The sequence below is a fragment of the Zophobas morio genome, unplaced genomic scaffold (assembly GCF_036711695.1).
Source record: "Zophobas morio isolate AGI-343-1 ecotype UQ-CSIRO unplaced genomic scaffold, CSIRO_AGI_Zmor_V1 ptg000044l, whole genome shotgun sequence".
In the NCBI taxonomy this organism is placed as follows: domain Eukaryota; kingdom Metazoa; phylum Arthropoda; class Insecta; order Coleoptera; family Tenebrionidae; genus Zophobas; species Zophobas morio.
This window is the reverse complement of record NW_026972149.1, coordinates 2,963,122-2,985,928: the sequence shown is the minus strand read 5'-3', so window position 1 is coordinate 2,985,928 and position 22,807 is coordinate 2,963,122. Positions and strand designations below refer to the sequence as shown.

General features: G+C 33.9%; 2 protein-coding genes across 2 annotated transcripts; both read right to left on the bottom strand.

Annotated features, from left to right (window-relative positions):
* Positions 1 to 19,723: 19,723 nt before the first annotated feature.
* On the bottom strand, positions 19,724 to 20,701 carry LOC135141535 (uncharacterized protein). Its single transcript, XM_064072718.1, has 2 exons — positions 20,155 to 20,701; positions 19,724 to 20,105 (listed from the first exon to the last, which is right to left on the bottom strand). Exons 1-2 carry the CDS (start codon positions 20,699 to 20,701, stop codon positions 19,852 to 19,854), a joined length of 801 nt encoding a protein of 266 aa, XP_063928788.1. The 3' UTR covers positions 19,724 to 19,851.
* A 4-nt stretch (positions 20,702 to 20,705) lies between these two features.
* On the bottom strand, positions 20,706 to 22,516 carry LOC135141536 (biogenesis of lysosome-related organelles complex 1 subunit 5). Its single transcript, XM_064072719.1, has 4 exons — positions 22,469 to 22,516; positions 22,334 to 22,416; positions 22,094 to 22,282; positions 20,706 to 20,867 (listed from the first exon to the last, which is right to left on the bottom strand). The coding sequence occupies exons 1-4, from the start codon at positions 22,497 to 22,499 to the stop codon at positions 20,706 to 20,708; spliced, it is 465 nt and encodes a 154-aa protein (XP_063928789.1). The 5' UTR covers positions 22,500 to 22,516.
* Between the last annotated feature and the right edge of the window lie 291 nt (positions 22,517 to 22,807).

Genomic DNA, 22,807 nt, shown 5'->3' with positions numbered 1-22,807 from the left:
AAGCTTCGCCCACTTGGCTCACGACGAATAAAAAAATCTTCATATTCATACATAGCCATCTTTTCATTACAGGAAACTTAAAACATGGTTAAAATGGTACATTTTTGCAAGGAAACATGGATTTTGCAATTATAGAGCGGAACCTAATTGCAAAATTGATATTTCCTTATACAAATTTTCTATTTTAAATATGTTTTAAGTTTCATGTTGTGAAAAGAAGTCTACACATATTAAAACAAAAAGGCAAAATGTAACCCCGCCCACCCGCCCTGTCTCAATTGTGATGATTTCTTTTATTCAAAGTGAACCAAGAGGGCGGAGCTTAACTGCAAAATACTTGTTTGTTTGCAAGAAATTGCAAGTTTTTGAGTATCGTGTTGTTTAAAGAATACTCGGTATATTAAGAAAAAAAGGCAAAATATAAGCCCCGCCCACCCACCCCATCTCAATTGTGATATATTTTTTTAATTCTTAAAACATGTTTAAAATGGTAAATTTTTGTAAGGAAATATGTGTTTTGCAATTAGACTCCGCCCCTAGGTCTGCCAACGAATGAAAACTTTATTACTATTTAGATTAGGGCAGGTATGGGTGGGGCTTAATCTTTGGATATAATTTTTTCTTAATATACCTAGTATTCTTTTGAATAACACGATACTCAAAAACATGTCTTACATGGTAATTTCTTGTAGAGAAATAATACAAATTTTGCATTTAAATTCCGCTCCTTTGGCTTTCGATAAGAGGGCGGGTGGGCGGGGTTATATTTTCCCCTTTCTTCTTAATATACGTAGTCGTCTTTTCAGGACAAGAAACTTAAAACAAGCTTAAAATGGTAAATTCTTGTAGATAAATATGGATCTTGCAATTAAGCCCATCCCCTCGAATGAATAAAAAATTCATCACAATTGAGAATTGAGTTAAATTCCATAGATTTGAAAAAGTGGCACAAAAATACAAATAAAACGAAAATTACATTCAAAATTTTCGAAAAATTAGATCGACAAAATATCGAATGTACAATTAAAAGTCATCAAGTGGGCTTTGATTTTTTGCAAATATTGTGAAGTAGGTATGCCTACAATAAACTTATTTTATGAAATTAAAAAAAAAATATTATAAATTTTGAAAATGACGTCATTTTATTGCTGGTGGGGATGATTGACTAAATTTTAGTTAATATTTAACCATCTACATGATATACATATAAAATCTGACAACAATCGGTCCAGTACTACAGACAGACAGACAGACAGACAGACAGACGGACGGAAACGGGAGACCACTTTTTTCGTACTCTAGAGGTCATAACACGTCGAGAAAATATAAAAGTGGCAACCGCTCGGGAAGTATAGTAAAAACAATGCCAACTTGACTTTTCAATTGAACATCCGTTATGTAGACGATTACATTAATTAATTAACTAATTAAATTTTAATTAGAATTGATGTACAAAGGTTTTTATACAGATCGTTATTTTTTTGTAACAGCTCTTACATTCAAAATAAAAAAAGAGTCAAGGGGCATTTGATGACTTAATCGACAACTTCAGTTTATTCACTCCACTCTTTGTGCGATTTTACAAAATATAAATCCATATTTCTAAAGTAAGCCTTTTAATATTTGTTTAATAATTTCTTGATATGACGTCATCAGTTTTCCGGAGGGATGAATAAATGTAATCTGTGAATCAGCGCCTTATAAAATTTCGAAGAAGTTTGTTACTTAGTATCTAAAATACCCCTCGAGGATATTTATGTCCCATTGTGAGAGTAATAAAAGAGATTAACTGTATTTTCAAACATTTCACGAACCACTTTAGCACAATATTTTGAGAGGACGTCATTAATTTTGAGGAGGGATGAACAGATAAATTTTGCTTAAAGTACTCACAAACTTTAAAATAAGCGCTTCGACAGCTTGAAAGAATATCTGTCTAATAAAATCGATAACGGATATGACAGAGGACGGACAGGCGGAAACGGGAAATCGATATGTTTTAATTATCTCCGTAAAACCCCAATAAAACCCAAAATGACGTTAAAGTTCGTGGAAACTAACGCTCGAAAAACAAAAATATATTTGAAAATACGGGTTTTAGAGTTGGAAGAAAGACACAGAAGCAATTTTATCGACAACACTTTTTCGCACACAATCATCTCTAATTTTAATTTGACCACATTACAAAAATAGCTTTTCAAATTCTAAAATAACTATTGAAAAAATGCGTTCAGCAGATATGCATAAGTTCGGGCAATTTATTGACAAAGGAATATATCTGTTCGGATGCGATTTGTTGGAATCAAGCGATGTTCTCTTTGCGTATACAATAAAACTGCGTTATCTTAGTTGTTTTCATAACAATACGAGATTTACATTAAATATTTATATTTGCAGATATAAGCTGTGCTACTTCATATCAAATATCAAAAAGTAGAGAAGAAAATTTATTTGCAACACGCGCCTGCTGTTATTCTGACACTTATTTATTTATGTTTTTCGTTGTATTTCAGAATGTGGAATCGTTTAACGCAAATTGCGATGGATATAAACAAAAAATGATTGTCGCAGTGTGGTGTTTATTTTTGATAATGTCAACTAAATAAAAATGAAAACTGAAAATAAAAAAATTGGTGAAGATTTACACCTTCAATAACACGTTTTTAATGAAATGTGCTGGTTTTATTTTACGTATCTTCAAAAATTATCCGCTTTCTCTGATTAAAAAATTTATTTCACTGTCCGTCGGAAAACAGACTACAACTGATTATATTTTTATCGACGTGTTTTTTATCGTTCCGAGAAATAATTTCAACAAAATGTTGAAAGATTTGTCATCCTCGACGAATAGCAGCAATTATAGTAATAATGTCACTTGAACCATGAAAGAAGTTGAATACTTTATGTGATAACGTTGTTACAAAAAGGGGCGATATCCATTGTTAAATCATTTTAGTAATTGCTTTTATGTTGATAAAATTGATAATCTGATGAAACGGGGAAGATGTAACAGTTCTATTTTTAACAGCTTTTCGTACTTTATGTATTATTAATATACTGTCCTTTTTAGCTTTCCATCAAAGTGGAGTAGGTTGTGAGAGGTTGTAGAAAATTGGATTTTAGTCGAAAAGCGCAAAGCATTATACACTAAATGAAAATATTTTATGAACTTTGAAGCTCGGTCGGAAAACATCGCTTTTCTCCACCTTTCTTAGAGTTATGCTTTTTGAGACGAAACTATGTAGCTTCGTACTGCAGTTATTAATAAACAGTTTCGTATCATTTTATTTTTGAAAGAATGAATAATTTATTAAAGTAACAAAGCTCATTTATGAAAGCTTAAAATGAATTTACTCCTTTCATTAATCACCCACCTGTGTCTTGCATGCTGCATTATGTTGTTATTGACAACACCGCACGGATGATTGCACTACTATGCTTAAAAATGATAGAATAAAGAGCTTTTGAAGTTTTTAATTGAAGGTGGCGTAAAATTGAAAATTTCAAAGAAAGCTTGGCACACAGGAGTTATTTCCTTATTAATTCTATTGTGTAAATTTATTATTATATTGTACTATAAATGAAACAATAAATTTGACATACAGTGGATGCACATTTGTTTATTTTTTTGCGAATTATCACGACCGTGATAAAAACACATATAATCCATTTGAAGATGATAAAAAGATTATATAGTAAAAATAGCAACTTCACTGTCTAAAAAATATATTAAGAGACAGGAAAGGAGATAAATACTGCGCACATTTAAATTTTGCTGCCCTTTTAACGATAATCGTGTACGTGTATGACGTGCGCGCAGCGCACGTGTATCATAGATTTCGAAACAAATGCGACTTTATTTTAATAAAGTGACACACAAAAATCAGCTGGAAATGTCAATATCGCCGCGATGAACTTTTTGTCTTAACTGTAATAATAATTACGAAATTTATCACATTAACGTACACATGTATAAGCGCACTGTAAAATGAAAAAAAGGTGTGTCGTAAAAGAAAACGGTTATGTCTGACGGGTTAGCGAAGTTTCTGAAATACGACCGTGATAAAACCTAACGACGTTTATTCTAAAAACACAAATTACAACAATTACTGAAATACACCACCTTGTTTGCCACACACAAACTGTTAAACTTATGCTCTCATAAAAAATCCCTGTTCCTAACTTTAACACTGTTTGAGCGTCCTTTCTTTGCCCTTATATCTACGACGACCGATCATCTATCACTCCTGAATGCGTATATTACTCATGCTCCATGGTTAGGCAAGGGAGGCTCTCATATTTTTTTCTTTTATTCGCCTGTTCCAGTCAAAATTACTTCTGGTCTGGGAAAGTATCCAAGTGAACAAATTCAACTTCTGGCTTGTTGAGTTAGTCATCTAGTTTCTAATTTTTCTTTCTTGCTGACTGATTCTGGTGTATCCTTTCATACAATTTCCTATTCAGGTCTAGCTTTTGCTGTTCCTGTTGGTCTTCTGTTCCTTCGAATTTGACTTGGTCTTTCAATTATATCACAACAGTTTGTGGCGGCACAATAATACGTAGTAGTGAGGAAATATAAACTCCTCCGTAGTCTAGTGGTAAGGACACCCGCCCGGCAAGCGGTAAACGTGCGGTTCGATTTCCACCGGAGAAGCAACATTTTTCTTCGCTTACCGACAGGTTTAAAATTATGTTGTTGACCATATCGCCACGGTCTTGTCCCTATAGGTATGACCCTTTTGGGCAATGAAAACTCCTTGATAACCTCAATAATCTTTGTAGGTTAGTACGACTGTCTTTTTTTTTCAATAAGGAGATTACAAATCGACGGAAGTGGTAACGGGCCAGCGACCGCTATTGCCGCGACACATCTGAGAGGGCGGAAGCAGCCGATTGACCATAGCGGCTGTCACTTTTGACGAAAGGTTGGAACGACAAATTTTGAAAAGTAGTCACTAGTGACAACAGCACCACGACATTGTCACTAGAAACATAATCTTGGTTGTATAATAGTCAATCAAAGTTTGATTACTGGTAGAACTTTTTTAGGTTACCTGATTGGTTACCACTTTAAGCATCAGGAATTATTTACAGTGACCGAGATTTAACCTTAAAAGTTGCAACAATTTCGACACGAAATAAATTAAATAGTAAATATGTAATGATCAAAAACTGGGATTTTAATGGGGTAAAAGCGGCGTGCGCAACCGACAGAGTTAAATGAATGCGGTTTGGTTGTCGATTCTGACCAAGTGAAACTTCATTTTAACTTCTCGCGCCACTTGTGAAAAATTAGTGCGTTTGAAAATCGTTTACTAGAAAATGTACAAGTTTAATGGAAGATAATTTTTGCTTGTTTACGTTTATTTCTTCTGTTCGTGAAATTTGATTATCTGTGTTTCTGAATAATTCAATCATCTGATCATGCAACGTTTCTGTTATTGATTCCCATATGTGAAAAGTTCACCTGTCTAAAGCCTGTGATGGAATTAGCCTTATCAAAATCATATTCCTTCCAAAGGTCGAATTAGTAAAGAAAGCAAAATCTCGTGTCAAGTAAAAGATCTGAAACCCATTTTCGAAAATTAAAGAGTGTTAATAGGTGCTTTCACTCCAGTATGAATCGATATAGTCAGACTTAAGTCACATCTCCTGAGTGTGGTGGAATGTCACAAAGTCAAAAGTGCTTATTACTCACAAATACAGCTGTAATTAACCACAGCGATTGCAAGTTGTAATTAGAATTTCGCACAATTTTTTTACCTGACGTAGTAACATCTGGACCTAGTTTTATAACTGTTAAAGAAAGAGCCACATCTGGCCGCCAGGTTCAACCACAAAATAAACGCGAAATGCACAAATTACAATAGATAAACAGAACGTAAACACCATTTACGATAACTTTCATTTTCGAGTGAAAGACTGACGTTTTCAGCTACTTAACTTGACAAATGATTTTCTGCGGCTGTCATCTTTAATATAAATCCGTTATTAAAAATGTTTCCGCGTTATGCATAAAGTTCATTTTATCAGAACCCCTCTAATCAATAGCTTGTGCAGTGGCACCACAAAAGTGGTCCTCGTGAAAAATTTATCGACTTGATTTAAAAATGAGCTCGACAATCGTAGTAGCCGCAACTAGACAGGAAGTGCACTCATGATGTTGATATATATGACTCATTACAAATGCAGTCTCTTCTGTTTAACGATTTAAAACTCGTACAATTGACGGTTTTTATAAAAGGCACAATTTACACATCCCTGACTAATAAACTTATTAACAATATTATTATTATTATTGTATGGATACAGGCAGGAAAGGTTTTATTATGGATGGCAATAAACGGCTGCGTACAGTCAACCACTGTTTTAGCACAGTGGCGTAGCTGACTATAATCGTTACTTAAGTCAAACGTTTAGGCTTGATTATCATTAATTATCGTTAATTTATTATTGATGCTCTGTCGTTCTTACTTTTTGAAAATTTGGCACAAACTGTCGGACGTGGCGCTTATCGATTATCCCTTCTCGTTTCAATAAAGTTGATGGAATTCGCCGCACATGTTTTGTAAGCATGTATTATCATAATTCATTTATAATAATTAATCAAGTTATAGAATTTACAACGCTACAAGTTGCGCCCGTGAGTTTGATTTTAATGAATATTGATTACTTAAATTAACTTAATGCATACGCTAAGTCGCACCTGATTTTGTTTCATCTCTCGCAGCAGTGTCAGTTATTTTGATCGATTGTTATGACTCAGTGTTTGATTAAAAATTTTGTAACGTAACTTTTTGTGTGAAAACCCAGTTTTAAGTAAGTAGATGGGAAAAGAGATGCCTTAGGCTGTTGTGTCATGTTGCGTTCTGATGGTACCGAACACACCTTGCTATTTGCGATTACCGGTAGTCAATAAAGTGGATTTTATAACGTTAAGTGAGCTAACAGTGGGTACGCTACTGGAGCTCATGCAAACGCGATGTGATAGCGTCATTGACCGTTTACACCGTACTTTATGATACTTTTTTTATAACTTTTAATAATAATGTGACCTAGTAATATTGGAAAGCACGAAACACGAATTCTGAGTGATTTTTATTCACTTATTAATGTGTTTTCGACAAGGAGAAATATTTTCTTATTAGTGATAATTGTATGTAATTGACCATTTTACTTCACAAATTTAAAGGTTAAGTCGCTGTTACCTAACTCTTCTACCTACACAATAGTCTTGATTCCAGTTAAGGCGGTATTGCAGTTTAGAGCAACTTTAACTCAATAATTAAACCAATATGCAAAATCGCCAGATTTTATCAACTTTATTAATTAAACTATAAACCGAAACCGGAGACAAACACACGATCTCTAAATAATTCACAAAGAACGAAACACAATGTTTAGCTTTTAAAGCGGTCTTCCGCTTCGTCCTTGTGTAAGAAGATCACATTTTATTTGCTGATCTTGATTTATTTTAAGAGGCTTTTTGTGCAACGAAATTGCGACGTTTTTGTTACACCTTAAGCCCCTTAATACCCTCACAAATCGCTTCGTAAGGATACAAACAATGAGTTATTAAACGAGAATGTACATAAAATAAACACCAAATTTACGAAGGAGGAATGAAAGAATTCGACAACTCAATATGCACAAAATACCCACAGGACTGACAGTTGAGTAAATGCACCCTGGAGTAAACAGCCAATATTTATAATTCCTTGAAAAAATAAATGTTTTCATTTTAATGCTCGTTAAGCGAAACCTGTTTGAAACCGGCCGAACCGGTTTATCGACTTTCTTTCTATTTTCTTCTGACTTGATAAAACTCGGGCGGATCAGCACATATTCGTTAAAACCTGCAAACTCCCTTAAATTGCGTTCAAATACGCCAGTACGAAATTTTACAGGACGTGGATGCGAATAAAAATGTAGATGCTCGTGCGAGAAATATTTAAATTTAAAAACATGGCTGATCCTATATGAATGCATATTATCACTGTCTCGAGGGTCATATCTTTGTCAGATCCTGAAACCAGAAAGGATTTCCCATTTTCAATCTCAGTTCGCTACGAGAAAAACTTTCGAGAAGGTAATTACAGTTATCAATTATTTTCCCCATGATAATTCTATTTCCACAAGCTGCATTTGATATTGTTATCACTTCCGTTCTCTCAAATTGGTAAACAAATTCTCTCCGTTGGGAATATTTATAACACATTTATTAACGTTTTGTTCCACCATACCTGATTTCGAGAATATGGAAGCTAGAACAAGATCAAGAAAATTCTGCATTTGAGATTCGCGTCGGTTATTTGTGGCTTTGCGTAGATAAGAACTCGTTATCAATTATCACTGAAATGACTTTTTTGCAAGGTCGTTGCGTCTGATAAAAATTCTACTTTCAATTTCTGAAAGTAAATAAGTCATTTTCAAGAATGTTTTGTTTTATATTCGAACCCTCTTATCCGGATAATGTCTTTAAATAATAATATTTACAATTCATTTATTAGGAAAGCACCCGAACGCTTCAAAATTGGTCTTTCAGATAACATAAAAAATATATACACTGGAAATTGCTATTGGAAATTTATCTCGCTTCTAATAACGAGGGGAAAATACGGATTTGGCATGAGCTAGGGAAAGGTGGAGTGGAATGAGATTAGGGGCTAAAATGAAAGAAGGGTGAAGAAAATTCTACTTTTTTATTATTAGTTGTACACAAATGGTAATGTAAACGAACACACTAATTTTGATGAATTTTGACGCTTCGTCGCACTTTATTAACATAAAAAAATCTAGAATTTTGTAATTCCGCTACTGGCTGAGCACAGTGTCGTCAACTATCTTTATACATAAAACATATTGTATAGAAAATCTCACTTCATCATTCACGCCCTCCTATTTTATCGTGTGTATAGATTTATTTTTACATAAGCTTTCTTTTGATATGGCTTTTTTCAGTCAGTCGTATCTCGCTTTATCCATACACTCGTATGCAAAAAATGTAGACAGAACTTCACTCGCTCACATTAGCGCTAAAAACCGGTTAAATGACTTTAAAATCAGCTTGTTTCAACGCCCTTCCTTTGAATTTGGTCATTATTGAAACTTAACTCCTACAGGTGTCTACCTATTTCACTTTAACAATTAAGGCAAATTGGGATGAGACAATAATCAAGTCTCTTTCAAAGCACACGGACCCTTCATGAATAAACTAAACTTCAACGTGTTTATAAAGTCATCAAAACTTTCCCTTCTACAATTAATGCCGCCTACTAGTTCCAAAATTTGACAAGCACTAATGTTATTACTGCGGGTAAAATTGAGAATTGATAATAAATATTTTGGGACGTTTTATGTAACCACATCAAGTCTTTCTAAAAATATAATACAGTGAAATTTTGGTAATGACACACATTAACAGTTGGAAGATCAAAGTGGGAAAAACGTAAACGTGAAATGTGTCAGAACGCGTTGGATTGTTAAATATGTTTATATTGGATTTACCGCTGTAGTACCTTCGGTGAAACTAGCTCATTATCAACTTCTTTATGTTATGTAAAAAATTATTAATTCATGTGGGCTCAAATTTCGTAAATTGTTTTAGAGTGCATTACAAAATAGACACGCGTTAACGCCCACGTTCGATGTCTCTGACAGCAATTTATTCTACTTATCACAAATTGGAAGTTTCATTTTCAGAAAAGTTATAAATACGATATGACACGTTATGCATAAATTTGATTCCACACGCATGGACTTCAGGGCGAGTATTTTTTATTTATAAAAGCGATGTTTTACATTTTCTGAACAAACAAACGAACTTGTGTTCCGTGTAGTTTTCAATGAAATTTCTCATATATGCGTCACATGCAAGTATTCTGACCTTTCCCTAATTTGGAATCTGAAACTTAAGAAAACTTCTTTTAATTAACGTTATTGATTGTTGTTTATAATGTCGTGTCTTCTGTTTCCACAAACACTTTTTATAAATTACATGTAACAAATCACTCGATAACATATCGCTTAAAAATATTACAAGGTTTTGCAAATATGCAACGTCCTATTTCCGATCATAAACCGTACAATACAATAGTCGGTAAATTAGCTACGTTCAAAATTCTGTACGGAATTCAGTTACGTGCTTAATTTACGATCAATGCATTTCATTCCAAAGCATAGTTGTTACATGACTAGCTTTTTTTGTACGTTACTTCTCGTTACTACACCAGGAAATTAACCCAACAAAATATTAATTCAAAATCCGATAATTCATTAGGCCTTAATTATCAACAGTGACAGTAGAACCGACAAAAGGCTTTAATAAATTGCATCTATTCATGTGAACATTACATTCATTACATTATTCATCGTGCACGGGTTGTCCTACCCGTAATCATTTTCTAAAATAGAAATCCTCCACTCTAGTTCCATTCACAATATTCTTAACCTTCGTTCTTTAAAACGCAATTACCTAATTCCAATTTTATTTAATTATTGAAAATATTTAGGTTCAATCATCGGCAAACCATAAACCAACAATTAACAAACAATTACATAGATTATAACAACAAGGTTATTGGTTTTGCCAAAATTGTTTTCTGCGACTAATGGCCTATACAATAATTAACGTTTGTTGTTCAAAAATTACACACAATAGAAGAAAGATTGTCTACTTCAACAACTTTCTCTGACGTCAATTTAATATCTTTATACTTAAAAAAAGGAACAATACCGTTTTGTCAATTAAATTTGGGTCGCAAGCGACCATGAAACAAGTGAAGTGTGTCATGAATTAGTCCATACGAATATGAAAGTTACAGAATCTTATAAATGTCGCCCCAACGGCAGGCGACAGCCTTGCAGACCAGACGACATTACGGTAACGCGTCTAGGTACTTTCCATAATAGATGAACCTATTCACGACACACTAGTCTGAAGAAATTTTAAACACTTATTAAGAGAGTAAAACAAAGAAACATTAATACGCAATGAACCGATGAAATTTTCGGGTCACACATTTTATCACATATTTATTTCATGATGACTCTAATTCCCCAAAGTGTAGGTTACACTTTTTTGTTGGACTAAATTCAGATCTACGTGTTTAAGCTAAGTTCGGGTAGACGTAGTGTAGGGTTCCTGTGTATTATATTATGATAAGTGTCGAGCAAACTCAGTTAGTATTAGGCGTATTTAATATTTGATTATAAAATTTTAAAAAATCAATAATACTGATACCGCAGCATCCGGACGTTCGCTGTATTTGCTGCATTCCACTCATCGCACTTCTCGTGTTCCACTAGACAAAGGAACTATTGAAAGAAACAGACAGACAATAAAACGATTTAGTATAAAAAAAACTGTGATGATTCAAATACCTACGACTGTTTTAAATATTACAAAAATTCAGTATTATTCCCTTTATAGTTGTGTACTGCTATATGTCTGGCTCCACTAAATTTAAGAGCATGTAATTTTCTATACATACTATATATGTACTCAAATAATTATTTTATTTACTATGTTGTCACAACAACCACATATTTGGAGAACAGTAGACACTAATTACAACTAGGGTATGATATATGGTTAGGGAACTTCATCAACGACGTCGAAATTAGCGAGATGAAGATATTATAAAGACACGATTTGCGTTTTGCTTTAATTTTAGAAGAAATTTCCAGTCCCAGAATATCACGACACAATTTAGGGTTTCATCATCGCTATTATGTACACGTGGTTTTTATATTAAAAGCGAACAATTTTGATTTTTTTGTAGGTTATGTAAACGTATTAGGATTACTATATTGTGACGTCAGTCGATAATACAATCAACTTTTTTCGCGTCTGATACAGAATTAAGCGACAAATCTCTTGAGTAAATGGATTAAGAGCCCTAACAAAAATTAGTTTTTTCGAAAAAGCTTTGTTTGGGGAGTAATGAGTTCTAAATTATTTACCGAAATCGTAAACCATGTTCCTAAAATACAAACGCCACGATAATATTCTTATCAGACATGTGATTTATAATGAACATATTTTCCACGAGGCTTTAGGTGCATAAATAATTATACAAAGGTTTGTAGATAAGAAGAAGGTCTGTAGCGCACAGAGGCGATCGATATTACCCGAATTACTTGACAGATGACTCCTAATCAGATGATCGCTCTTTTAAGTTATTAATTTTATTTTTAGCATCACGTTTTGTGTACCGCATCTCAGCAGGGGATTCGTTTTACATTAACTGGTGCATCTTGTACAAATTTAAACAAGCAAAAGCTCCCAAATTGGACGGTACACATATTTTATTAGAGTGATTATAACGGATTTGTTGTTTCTGTGAACGTGATTAATTATTCGCCGATCCTGTTACAAGTAATAAATCATACCTACATCCCAAATTCTGATTAATTTCGTTATTTCATTAGTGATAAAAATCAATAATTTTTCCCGCGGCGTGACGGTTAAATATCGGAAAAATATTGTCATTTATTATTAACACGTTCGGCTTGACCATATGCTGTGATATTCTGTGTCACGAGTGATCGCTTCAATTAAATTGTTCCGGATTGTGTATTTTCTGATTCAACGGTCGATAGGAAGTTTGACTAAATCACTAGGTATTTATCTTTTTATTCAAACTTGAAGGTGGATTGATGAATAATAAATAAATCCCACTTTTTTCTGTTATGAATTCTAAACATAAAATGTATTAATTAATGTCATATCATAAGCTTACTTAGTGACTTTAATTAGTGATTCTTGGAAAGTAGCGGACTGTTAATACCCTTGTTTTAATGGTGCAGATTCCATTAATAAGAAAACAAAAACACAAAAACTCACAAAACTGACATAAAAAGCCTTACTTACTACGGAATTAATTAAAATTTATCAAGATTCTCACCAGTTGTATTGCAATTTCCTTTTATAATATTAAGTACGTTTTTGTCTTTATGTATTGCATCATTTAAATGTTATTACTTAAGTATGACAGTTATCAGATTTCCCAACAAAGAATATCTACATTACAAAAAATTAATGCAGACTCGACACAACCACTTGATTTAGTTTTCTTGCTGCTTATTGTAGTATAATTTATGTCTAGTAGTATCGTACAATGAAAAATGTCGACACGAATTTTAAACAATGCACTTAGTCGTTCAAATTAGGAACAGTCTCTTTAAATTACAGTTCTACATTTTGTCTTAATCTCTATATGCCTTACTTATGGCATATTTGCAAAGCGTTGTCAAATAAAAGTAGGCGTCGACTTTGCCGCTTTGTCGAAACAGGGATTGTAATCAAAACGTCAAACTGATGTTACCTGTCAGGCAGTAAACTACATTGTTGTATATACAGGGGCAGGCAACGGGGCATTGTTACAAAACATACACAAAAATCTTTGAAAATTTAACGGTACGTGATGAAACTCACAGGAAATACGTAATTAGTTTAATAATTAACTTGAAAAAAGGAACACATTAAAGGAGAAATTGTCGCCTTGCCGCCCCTCCACGTCCGGCGTAACCCATAAACACAATTGGGATTCCGCCGATAATGCAAGTGTATGAATTAACACCCAAAGATCTTGAATTTAGATGTTTTGGGACCAACTAACTATTATCTATGTCCAGGTTCCAAGTCTTAATAACAGTTTTTAGGGGTGTTAAATAATCAAGATTCAAATTCAAATTCTTCGGATCCGTTAATCTAATCTCTGAAACCACCCACGTGATGCTACTCGCTTAGGTAGGTATGAAGTCAAGGTTTTACAATTACGGTAGCATTTTCCAGAAAGTGTCATATTTATGTATGAGTTGCCTAGTTGAGAAAAGCGGTTCTATCTGGTTGGACTGGTTCCAGGCGCGTCCAGTGTCATGTTCAGATTTGACACTACAGTGAAAGTGTCATGAAGGAAAATTGGTGCTCAGCTGTACACCACTGACGAGCTGCCGGTGATCACCAGAAGCGCAAATGCCTTGAATTGATTTTTACCACTTCTGGATGCTTGGAAGCTATTAAATTGTGTATGCAACGGTAATAAAAAGTCAAAGTTGTGTCTTATTGTGAGTTATTTTTGCTATCACGTGATGTTTTTGCATTGATTTAACGTGAGATTTCGTCGATTACCTTGATGGAGTTTACTTAGTAAATTAAAAATATCTACATTGTTAAATCTTATCAAGTTAAATTATTACAGTGCATAAGGATATTACTCTGTGAAATTTATCCCACACCAACTTCTCAATTGCTGGTTGTAGTCAATACCAGTTTGTTGTATAATTAGATGCATAATTGAATGAGGCCACAAGTGCACTATCAATTATATGGCAAACAACAACCTTTTGAAACCCACTCATAGTGATATTAATTTGAGTAAACTTCCCCAATAGCAATAAACTGAATTACTTACAACAAGGTAATAATAATAAAAGTTATTAATCTAGATAGATTTCAGGCGTTGTGAAATATTCACCTTCTTTAAATGAGATCAAAATTTCAGTAACCCAGCAAAATTAATTGGGTTTTCCGTCGACTATGACACGTACATGTTGCCAACATCTAAAGGTTATTAATTTTGCAAATTATCCTGTATTCTCTATCCCCGAAACAGCCCCGATAATATTGCCACTGTGCCTTTGATACCCCGTTTTAACGTCTGCGCTCAAAAAACTCTTCTTAGAACTCATTAGGGATTAAGGGTTGAGTAAAACAGTAGATAAGAAGCTCGTCTATTTTCTTTTACACGCTCGTTTGTGTCGCGTTTGATTAAGACATTGTGTTTTGCTAAAATTTTAACAACTCATCTAATTCTCAACGACGGTTTTTCTACACGCAAACCCCGTCATGAGGGGCACAACACCGCTCATTTTCCCTACCACTGCTAATCATTTGTAATTAAAAGCGTTGAAGCTGATACGCTGCAGGGTGCAGAATCTGTACCTGATATTAAATACTACCCGGCATTAGCTGAAATACAAATATTCGTGATTTGTAAAATTATAATGTTTCAGACAGCTCTCCTCTCTTTCAAGTTTCATTAGGTTTTCGCTCCCACCTGACAATACCTGTATCAAATCCCACCACACACAATTAGTCCGTACCTAATGGATGATCCTGATGTATTCATAAACAAAATTTGCCACAACGATAATTGCAACATTATTTTTTTAGCTTGATTACGTAACCCTACTGCCAGAGGGAGGTGGTGTAACCGGTTGTATTAAAGCAGAAACGTAAAAACAAACATATCACGAGTGCCAGAGATACGAATTTGTGGAAATTTTGACGATCTAGCGAAAAGTTATCACTTCCGAGTTGGCAGAAAACCAGATTTTGACGTTTATCGACGTTCTCTGACACCACTAGAAGTATAAAAGAAACGTGAATATTAAGGTTATAGGTTACCGATGAGACAAAACATATTCAAACCAAAGTTATTGAAGTTCTTCGATGTTCTCTTAATAAGAAGTAATCTTCAGGAAAGCTTTTTGTCACTCTGAACGCTCTGGAAATGTCAGAACAGGCATTAGAACCACCTGCTGAGATGTTGAGTCGTTGCGGTAAATATATAGTAATTGGAACACTTAAAATGCCTCAGATCGTGTCATATTAGCAATTCAATTCGTTCGTGGGCACCAACAAGGGTAAGGGGAACGTACAAAAGAACGATATCATAGGGTTCGCAATGTAGGGAACCCACAATGACACTATCTCCGGATTTAAAAATTTGATTGGGGGTCTCAAGACATTTACGAACAATTCTGGGTTCATTTGGTGTACACAAAAATGACAATAGGGACAAAATGTCAATAGTGTCAATAAAAAAAACGACAAGTGATGTAGGTACATTATTACCGAAACTAAATCTTAATGCACCATCTATACTTCGACTATTTCCAACATTGATAAAATATTTATGGTGCTAAAGTCGTATACATACATCCTACATTCAGTGCGTAATGTATTTGTAATAGATAATATGTTTAACGACGTAAAATATACATCATAACCGCTTAACATGAAGGAATAAACGTTTCTCAGATGTAACAACGTCACATGTAGCGCCGAAATTGTATGATTTAGTGTGATTTATGAAATACAAGCACGAATGTTTTTGAAGCTACTATATACATTTTCCAAATTGCCATTTGCGTACGTATTTATGCTTCCATTCAGTTTTATTGATTTAAAGACATTGTTTCATGCCACAATTCCCTCAAAGTAACTTATTATTGCTCACAAATATGAGTTTGGTGTTGCGTTATGTAATCTAAGCAGAAGGCATCACCGAACCGAAATATAGCATTCAAATACTACAAAGACGCATACATAACACAATATGTTTTAGTTTTAGTGCAAAGAAAATGGTGGTATGCACAGAATAGAACCGAGAAATATATTCAGATATTTTGTTGAGATAGCGAAGGATTATTTCCTTCCGCGTTTGAGACATCCATGAGTAATCTCGCTCACAATAACCTTAGCGCGAGGGATTCTGAGCTAAAGCTGTGTTGTTCCAACCTGTATCTATTGTCACCTGTTTAACTTTCACCAGTATCGTTATTATTGCTATCTGTTATAATTAGAAAAGTGTCAATACCATAAACTGATAATGTTTCTAGTTGTGACAGTCGGAATACGGATGAGCTACGAATTGGGTCGTTAGCATCATCCTCTGCTGATGCATATCAAGGTGAGCCTGACCTTACAAAAGAGTTACTACACACTGTTTTCCTTGTAATAAAAAACAACATTATTGACGTGAATCCAGTTAACACAAAACAAAGACATTAAAAATCGAGTTAAAGCATATTTTAACGGATGCTTAGCTAATTTATGACACAGTGATTTATTTCACCTCGGCAGTTGCTCGCAAAGGGATTTCTGGTTTGTGCGTTTTTATTGCGCCATATAATTTCGGACGTTAGGTTTGGAATGATGTATTGTTAACTTCAAGTATGCAAAAACTTATCTCTTTTTATACGAGATTGGATTGAGCGACTCGTAAACGCGGCACGGTGGCATTTGTTAAGAAACAAAAAAGTAGGGTTAAAGTTAGATCACATACATAAATTATAGTTAACTCAGTTAGCCGATTTTTGTTTTTTACTAGTTTAGGAACTTATTACGACTTAATATTCATGAGGAATACTTACTCCACGTAGAAATGTTCAAATTGTTGGAGTGGTGTAGTGTAATTTTGGTTAATTTAGAACTAGTCCGATATATTGCAGCTTTGGCATTAAATATTAACGCTGCTGTAGGTTCATTTGTTGATTATTTTGACAATGTAGGTTTAGTTTTATTGTTTTTCTACATTATGATATTTTGCGCGATAAATAAAATTATCTATACAAATTAGTTTAGTTTCGGAACTAGTATTTTTCACATCTGAAGCCACGATCGATGTTATGCTTGCCTGATTTAATGAAACAACTTGTATGGATGTATGGGGTGAATTGTATAACCTAGTTTTGCAACTAATAATTATGTTTACAAACGCGGTAATTCAAATTAATTTGCAACCTAGAAAAAAGGAACTACAATTTCAGTTATACGGTGTTACATTTTTTATCAAAGGTTTTAATCTGTGTCATTCTAGAGTATTATTGAACTTGAACCTTGCATATACGTTGCATCATAGCGACGTCGCTAAATGTAACTACCAAACCCCTACAGTGAAAATTTAAATCTAATTCCTCCTGTAACGTAATTTTGTGTTCGGGTGGTTCCCCATTTTTTAGAAATCTCGTTATTTATTCTTGCTGGAATATATATTCCGTGGCGCGTCACGGTTTGCGAATTTTTTAAAGCGGAAAAGGGCGAATGAGGGTGTAAAATTGCAAGAATTAACCCTTCAGCGAAAACGAGACAATCCCATTTGGACTAGTTTGGTGGTATTTTATTGTCGGCTTTTTAACGTAACTCGGTTAAACGTGTCATTGCCTCTGGCCGAGCTGTTAACATTTCACACTTCATCTCTGAAGCTCCTTTAAAATTCATCCGTAAAAATCGAGCCTCGGGCATTAAAATTTCAAACACGTTGCTTTATTCCCGAATCTTTTTGACGACTGCATTAGCTATACTGACTGTATTAAACGTGGTGGGCATGTTTTCAGTAAATCAATAGTGTTTTTGTCGGTATAGTGTGTCAGCTTTGACGAGGGATAACAAAATTCACCGGTGGTAGTAAAGCGGGCGAATGATGATTATTTGATAAATGTTCACGGACTGTTGATATGAAAGTGTGCCGTTAAATTATTAAATATTATGGCACGGTGACGTCATGACTAATTAAGATTTCATAAGTCGTGTAATATGACATCGGTATGACGGGCTGTGTCGAAAATTGTTTGTGATACACACAGAGTAACGGAAAGCTCGGCTGCTTGAATTTTTAACGATAAACCATTGAAAGTTAAACGTATTTACTGTTTACATAGTGAGTCATTCGACTTAAGAATCTTGTCATAGAAAGCGACCCTAAATTCTTTCCTTTAAAAACATTTTATTGTCCACTCTGACGACATTCGTAACAAGCTTTTAAATTTACACAACCTATCGTAATTCTTATAGGTGCGCTGTATGTTACTTGACTTACAAGTGACTTAAGTACAACTGCAATTAAGTATGTTTCATGTAGTATAGTTATTAATACACTCGACTTAATGAGTGGTTTTTATGGCAACCCTTTTATCAGGTACGTTCGGAGTTTATCCGATGTCAGAAATGTAATACGACAGCAGTCGCCGTCTATTTCACGCTTGGAATAATAAACATTTCTAGCGAATTCCATTTTTAAATATCCACCGCTACTCGTTGGGGGAATCATGACAACAAACCTATTCACATGTATGAAATTCAAAAATTAAACCGAATAAATTATCACTGATAAAATCTGTAAACATTGCGAAAACGAAAAACGTTCGATTAGACGAGCATGATTCATAACAATGGCATTTTTAAACTTATCGACAACTATATCTTTTGTAACAGGGTAGTGACAAATTTGAAATTTCCAATGCAGATGACGTCGCTGCCCCTCCACAAGTAGTAGTGACCTTCTCAAGGTTGCAAACTTAAATTTTACCCACAACATGCACTGTAGACTATTCTTTCTCAACAAGTTAAAAAAATGTAGGCCGCATCTGTCAAATTACCATATAATATAATTTATGTGATGACGTTAATTTAAATTTATAACGTTGCTTATTTTGAGTACCTACAGACAAAAAGGAGAAAGCGAATTGCAAAGTGCGGTGTCCCATTAATAACTGGATATAGACCATCACCTGCAGAAAAATTAATAATACAAAAAGAATGTCGGCAAAACAATACAAAAAAAAGCTTGAAGTATACTCTTTCTTAGAAGTGGTGGGGATTTATTGCATACGATAATTAAAAGAAATAGAAAACTATGTCCGTTTCTTACAACCGCACAAATACTAATTAATTACATCAGTTCAACTACCTCCATCTATGAGTTGAAACGATTATCGTTATGAATCATTCATAGAAACAACCTGCAGGCTTAATATTTTTTATTTGTATTCACAATGCATCTGTACTCTTCAAAACAAACGTCAGAAGTCGTTATTTTCTATATACTAACTATACATGTCTTTTGGAATTACAAACTTGGACCACCTCAATGATTGCATGCTAAAACGTATAATACAAGTCTAGAGGCAGACTATCAAATCAAAAAAATATGTCTTAATGCATGAATTACAACTCACTTTATTGGACAAAAGTATTTCAATACCCCTAACTATTTATAGATATCAAGATGAATATAGATACAATTTTAAATAAAACAGTTACATGTATCACAATATTGTTTCTTAGTCCAGTTTTGTACCTTTCTTCTTCACCTCATATGCCGTTTCAAACTTCAAATCTTCATTAAGTTTCTTAGCTAAGAAATATAATTCTGCAAGAGCTATAGTTAGAGCACAAATGATGCCTAAAAGAAGTCTGAAACCAAAGTCCAGACTTCCTATGAGCAATTCCACGCCAATGAACCCAAAAGCAAAACCAGCAAGTACTGACATGATGAACTGACTGATGGCAATTAGTTGGCGGTTTATCTGTTTCACTGAAATTAGACAATGATGTAATCTTGAATTTGATGAAACCATACTTACTCTGGAATGAAATTGTATCTTCAGGATGCTTCCTACGAACATTGTCTACGTTTTTCGTCATACTGTTGTATTCTCTGTTCTGCTGTGAAGCTCTCAAACGTTCACAACGCTTTTCTAATTCTGCGTTTCTAGGTATTTCACTATTCTTTGGTAACACAATTTCTGACCCTTCTAGAATATTGTGAAGATACACCTTCTCTGATTTGTCTTCATTGTCTTTTTGCATGTAGCTATACAGCCAATGCAAATCTTGCAAATTCAAAAGCTTGTCACTATCTAAAATTATTGCTTCATTGTATAAAGGCAACTTTGTTATGTCAACTTTAGAATTAAGTTTCAACGTGTTTAAAAATTGACGATCTTCATCTGTTATTAAGTACTGTGGTTCTGCTGGCTTGCTATTTGTAGCGTTCTTTTTGTTTTTGTAAATGACATTTGCTATACCTACTGGAATATCAGAGGAAACCTTCACTGTGCTAATGTAATCAAACAATTTCTTAGATGGTTTTATGTAAATAGAAGGGTTTGAAATCTGTCCAGTATTCATCACTCTAAATCTTTAGTTTCTGTGCTAACTCTGAATAAACCTTCTGCAAACCTTCCTCTTTGCTCTCTGTAAGTGAATTTATCTCAGAATAAGAAGTTGTAATGTAGTCCATAAAATTGTCCCAATCTGTTTTTCTTTGTTGTCTAGCCCTTTCTAAATAGTCACTCTGAAAAAATGCTTGAAATTAATAACCCAGTCTCTAGAAACTGACGAAAAGTATTACAGTACAAGTATTAATATTGTGCTGCGAATTTTGATTAAAATTTTCATGAGTGTAATGCGGGCTTTTCGGGAAACTAGCGCAACGTCACGTTTGACATTTATTTCTTCTACTACAATTATTAGGAAGTCAAATTTATGCGAACTAATTTCTATTTTGGAATTCACGGTTACTAATTCCTAGTTTCTCTTTCCACTTACCAATACCACAACTTTAAAGACATCATTATTTATAATAAACTGTCCGCAAAAAGTCGATATGTTTGTTCTTTATTTCATTAACTGCTAAAATAAGTGGCTAATAACTTTTAAATGAAGATAAAGGTAACTGTAGTATATTTCCTTTCAACCTACTAGAACTAAATCTGATAATGTTAGGTATAGTCTTCCAGATTCTTCTAAGGTTATATGGCTATTGTAAAGTCGACAATGGAGCGGCAATAAGGTAAACCCACATATTGGATAAATTTTGAGATTATCTGGAAGACTATACTTTCATATTGTATGTAACACTCTATCTATATTCAAGTTATGTAATTGAAAATTACAAAAACAAAATTTAAATTTTTTTGACACATTTTGGTTATTTTTTAACATGAAACTGCGTAAAATCGCGCACCGCTGCCATGTTTTGCATTCATGTACATAAATTAGCTTTCACTTATTTTAAAGAAACGAATTTTATTGACAAAGTTCTATAAAATGATTATAAAAATAAATTTAGGTATTGTGGTCTCAACAAACTAAAGCAGGACAAGTTCCACTACTGTACATGTTGTCACCCTACTAATGGAAACAAATAAGTGTACAAAAAGGACAAAATCTATGTTCCAATTTATGCGATTAAAATTTTCCTAAAAGTGCTTCCTTTTGATGGTATGGTGCTATAAATTTGCACCACAATTGGTGTGTACTGTTTAGATTTGTTGTAAACTCCCATTCAGACTTAGTTCCACACAATTAACAATCAGAAGGCTCTAGCAGTTGTTAATTTTGTGTGGTGTGAAGCTGCCTTAGTTTTGGTTACAAAAATGTCACTAAATGTCAACCCTAATGAAGATAAGTTTACAAGATGGCAAAATTAGTTCAAATCAACAAACAAACTAATGCTGACTACTCTGACCTTATTTTAGCAATTTGCTGTTGTCTAGCATAAAACAACCACTACTCTACCTCCTTGTATTTGTTCTCGACGTCAGAAAATCGACTGCACACAGTTAAAGCTTGTTGTAATTCGTTGTTAGTTTCGGGCAAAACCTGGTCTACAGCTTGCTTAAACCGATCTACTTCCGTATCCTTAATATCGGTAATGTTTTCGATAGTTTTGAATAAGTTATCAACTTCGGTGTCTTTTCTTTTTTGCTAAAATATGCACAAAAGTAGGACATATAACCTTAAAATAGCTAATTTCACCTCAAACTCTTGTAACATAGAGTTAATCTCTCCACTCAGAAAACTCCTATGGTCAAACTGTCTACTCCATATATTTCCAATATCTAAAATTACGGCATTATTTCGTATTTAAATTTTCTAGTGTTTATACCGCACCCTTGCAAATATCAGACATTTTCAATATCATGTGACATCTGTCATAAATTGTCAAAAATTTTAGTGCAGGCGCAAACCACGCAGTGTTGAATTTGGCCGAGCAGGTGACGCCACAAGCAAGTTGGGGTAAATGTAACAACAAAGTTCATCGGGACGTATGATTTAATTTAAAGTAATTGCTTAAGACTGGAAATGTAGGCTATTCATTGTTTTGATTGAGTTATATGTAATGTTTAGGTGCAATAACGAATTATTTTTTAAAAATACATAGGCAACACAGTTAACACTTGCTAGATCTACTCGTTAATTAAGACGTTGTTTTAAATTTTCGTTTACAAG

Excerpts from the sequence above, each read along its gene's own strand:
- LOC135141536 (XM_064072719.1), bottom strand. The coding sequence starts at position 22,499 with ATGATATTGAAAATGTCTGATATTTGCAAGG. Across the intron at positions 22,417-22,468 it reads AATGTCTGATATTTGCAAGG|ATATTGGAAATATATGGAGT; the intron begins GTGCGGTATAAA and ends CCGTAATTTTAG. Across the intron at positions 22,283-22,333 it reads CTATGTTACAAGAGTTTGAG|CAAAAAAGAAAAGACACCGA; the intron begins GTGAAATTAGCT and ends TGCATATTTTAG.
- LOC135141535 (XM_064072718.1), bottom strand. The coding sequence starts at position 20,701 with ATGAATACTGGACAGATTTCAAACCCTTCTATTTACATAAAACCATCT. Across the intron at positions 20,106-20,154 it reads AGATACAATTTCATTCCAGA|TGAAACAGATAAACCGCCAA; the intron begins GTAAGTATGGTT and ends GTCTAATTTCAG.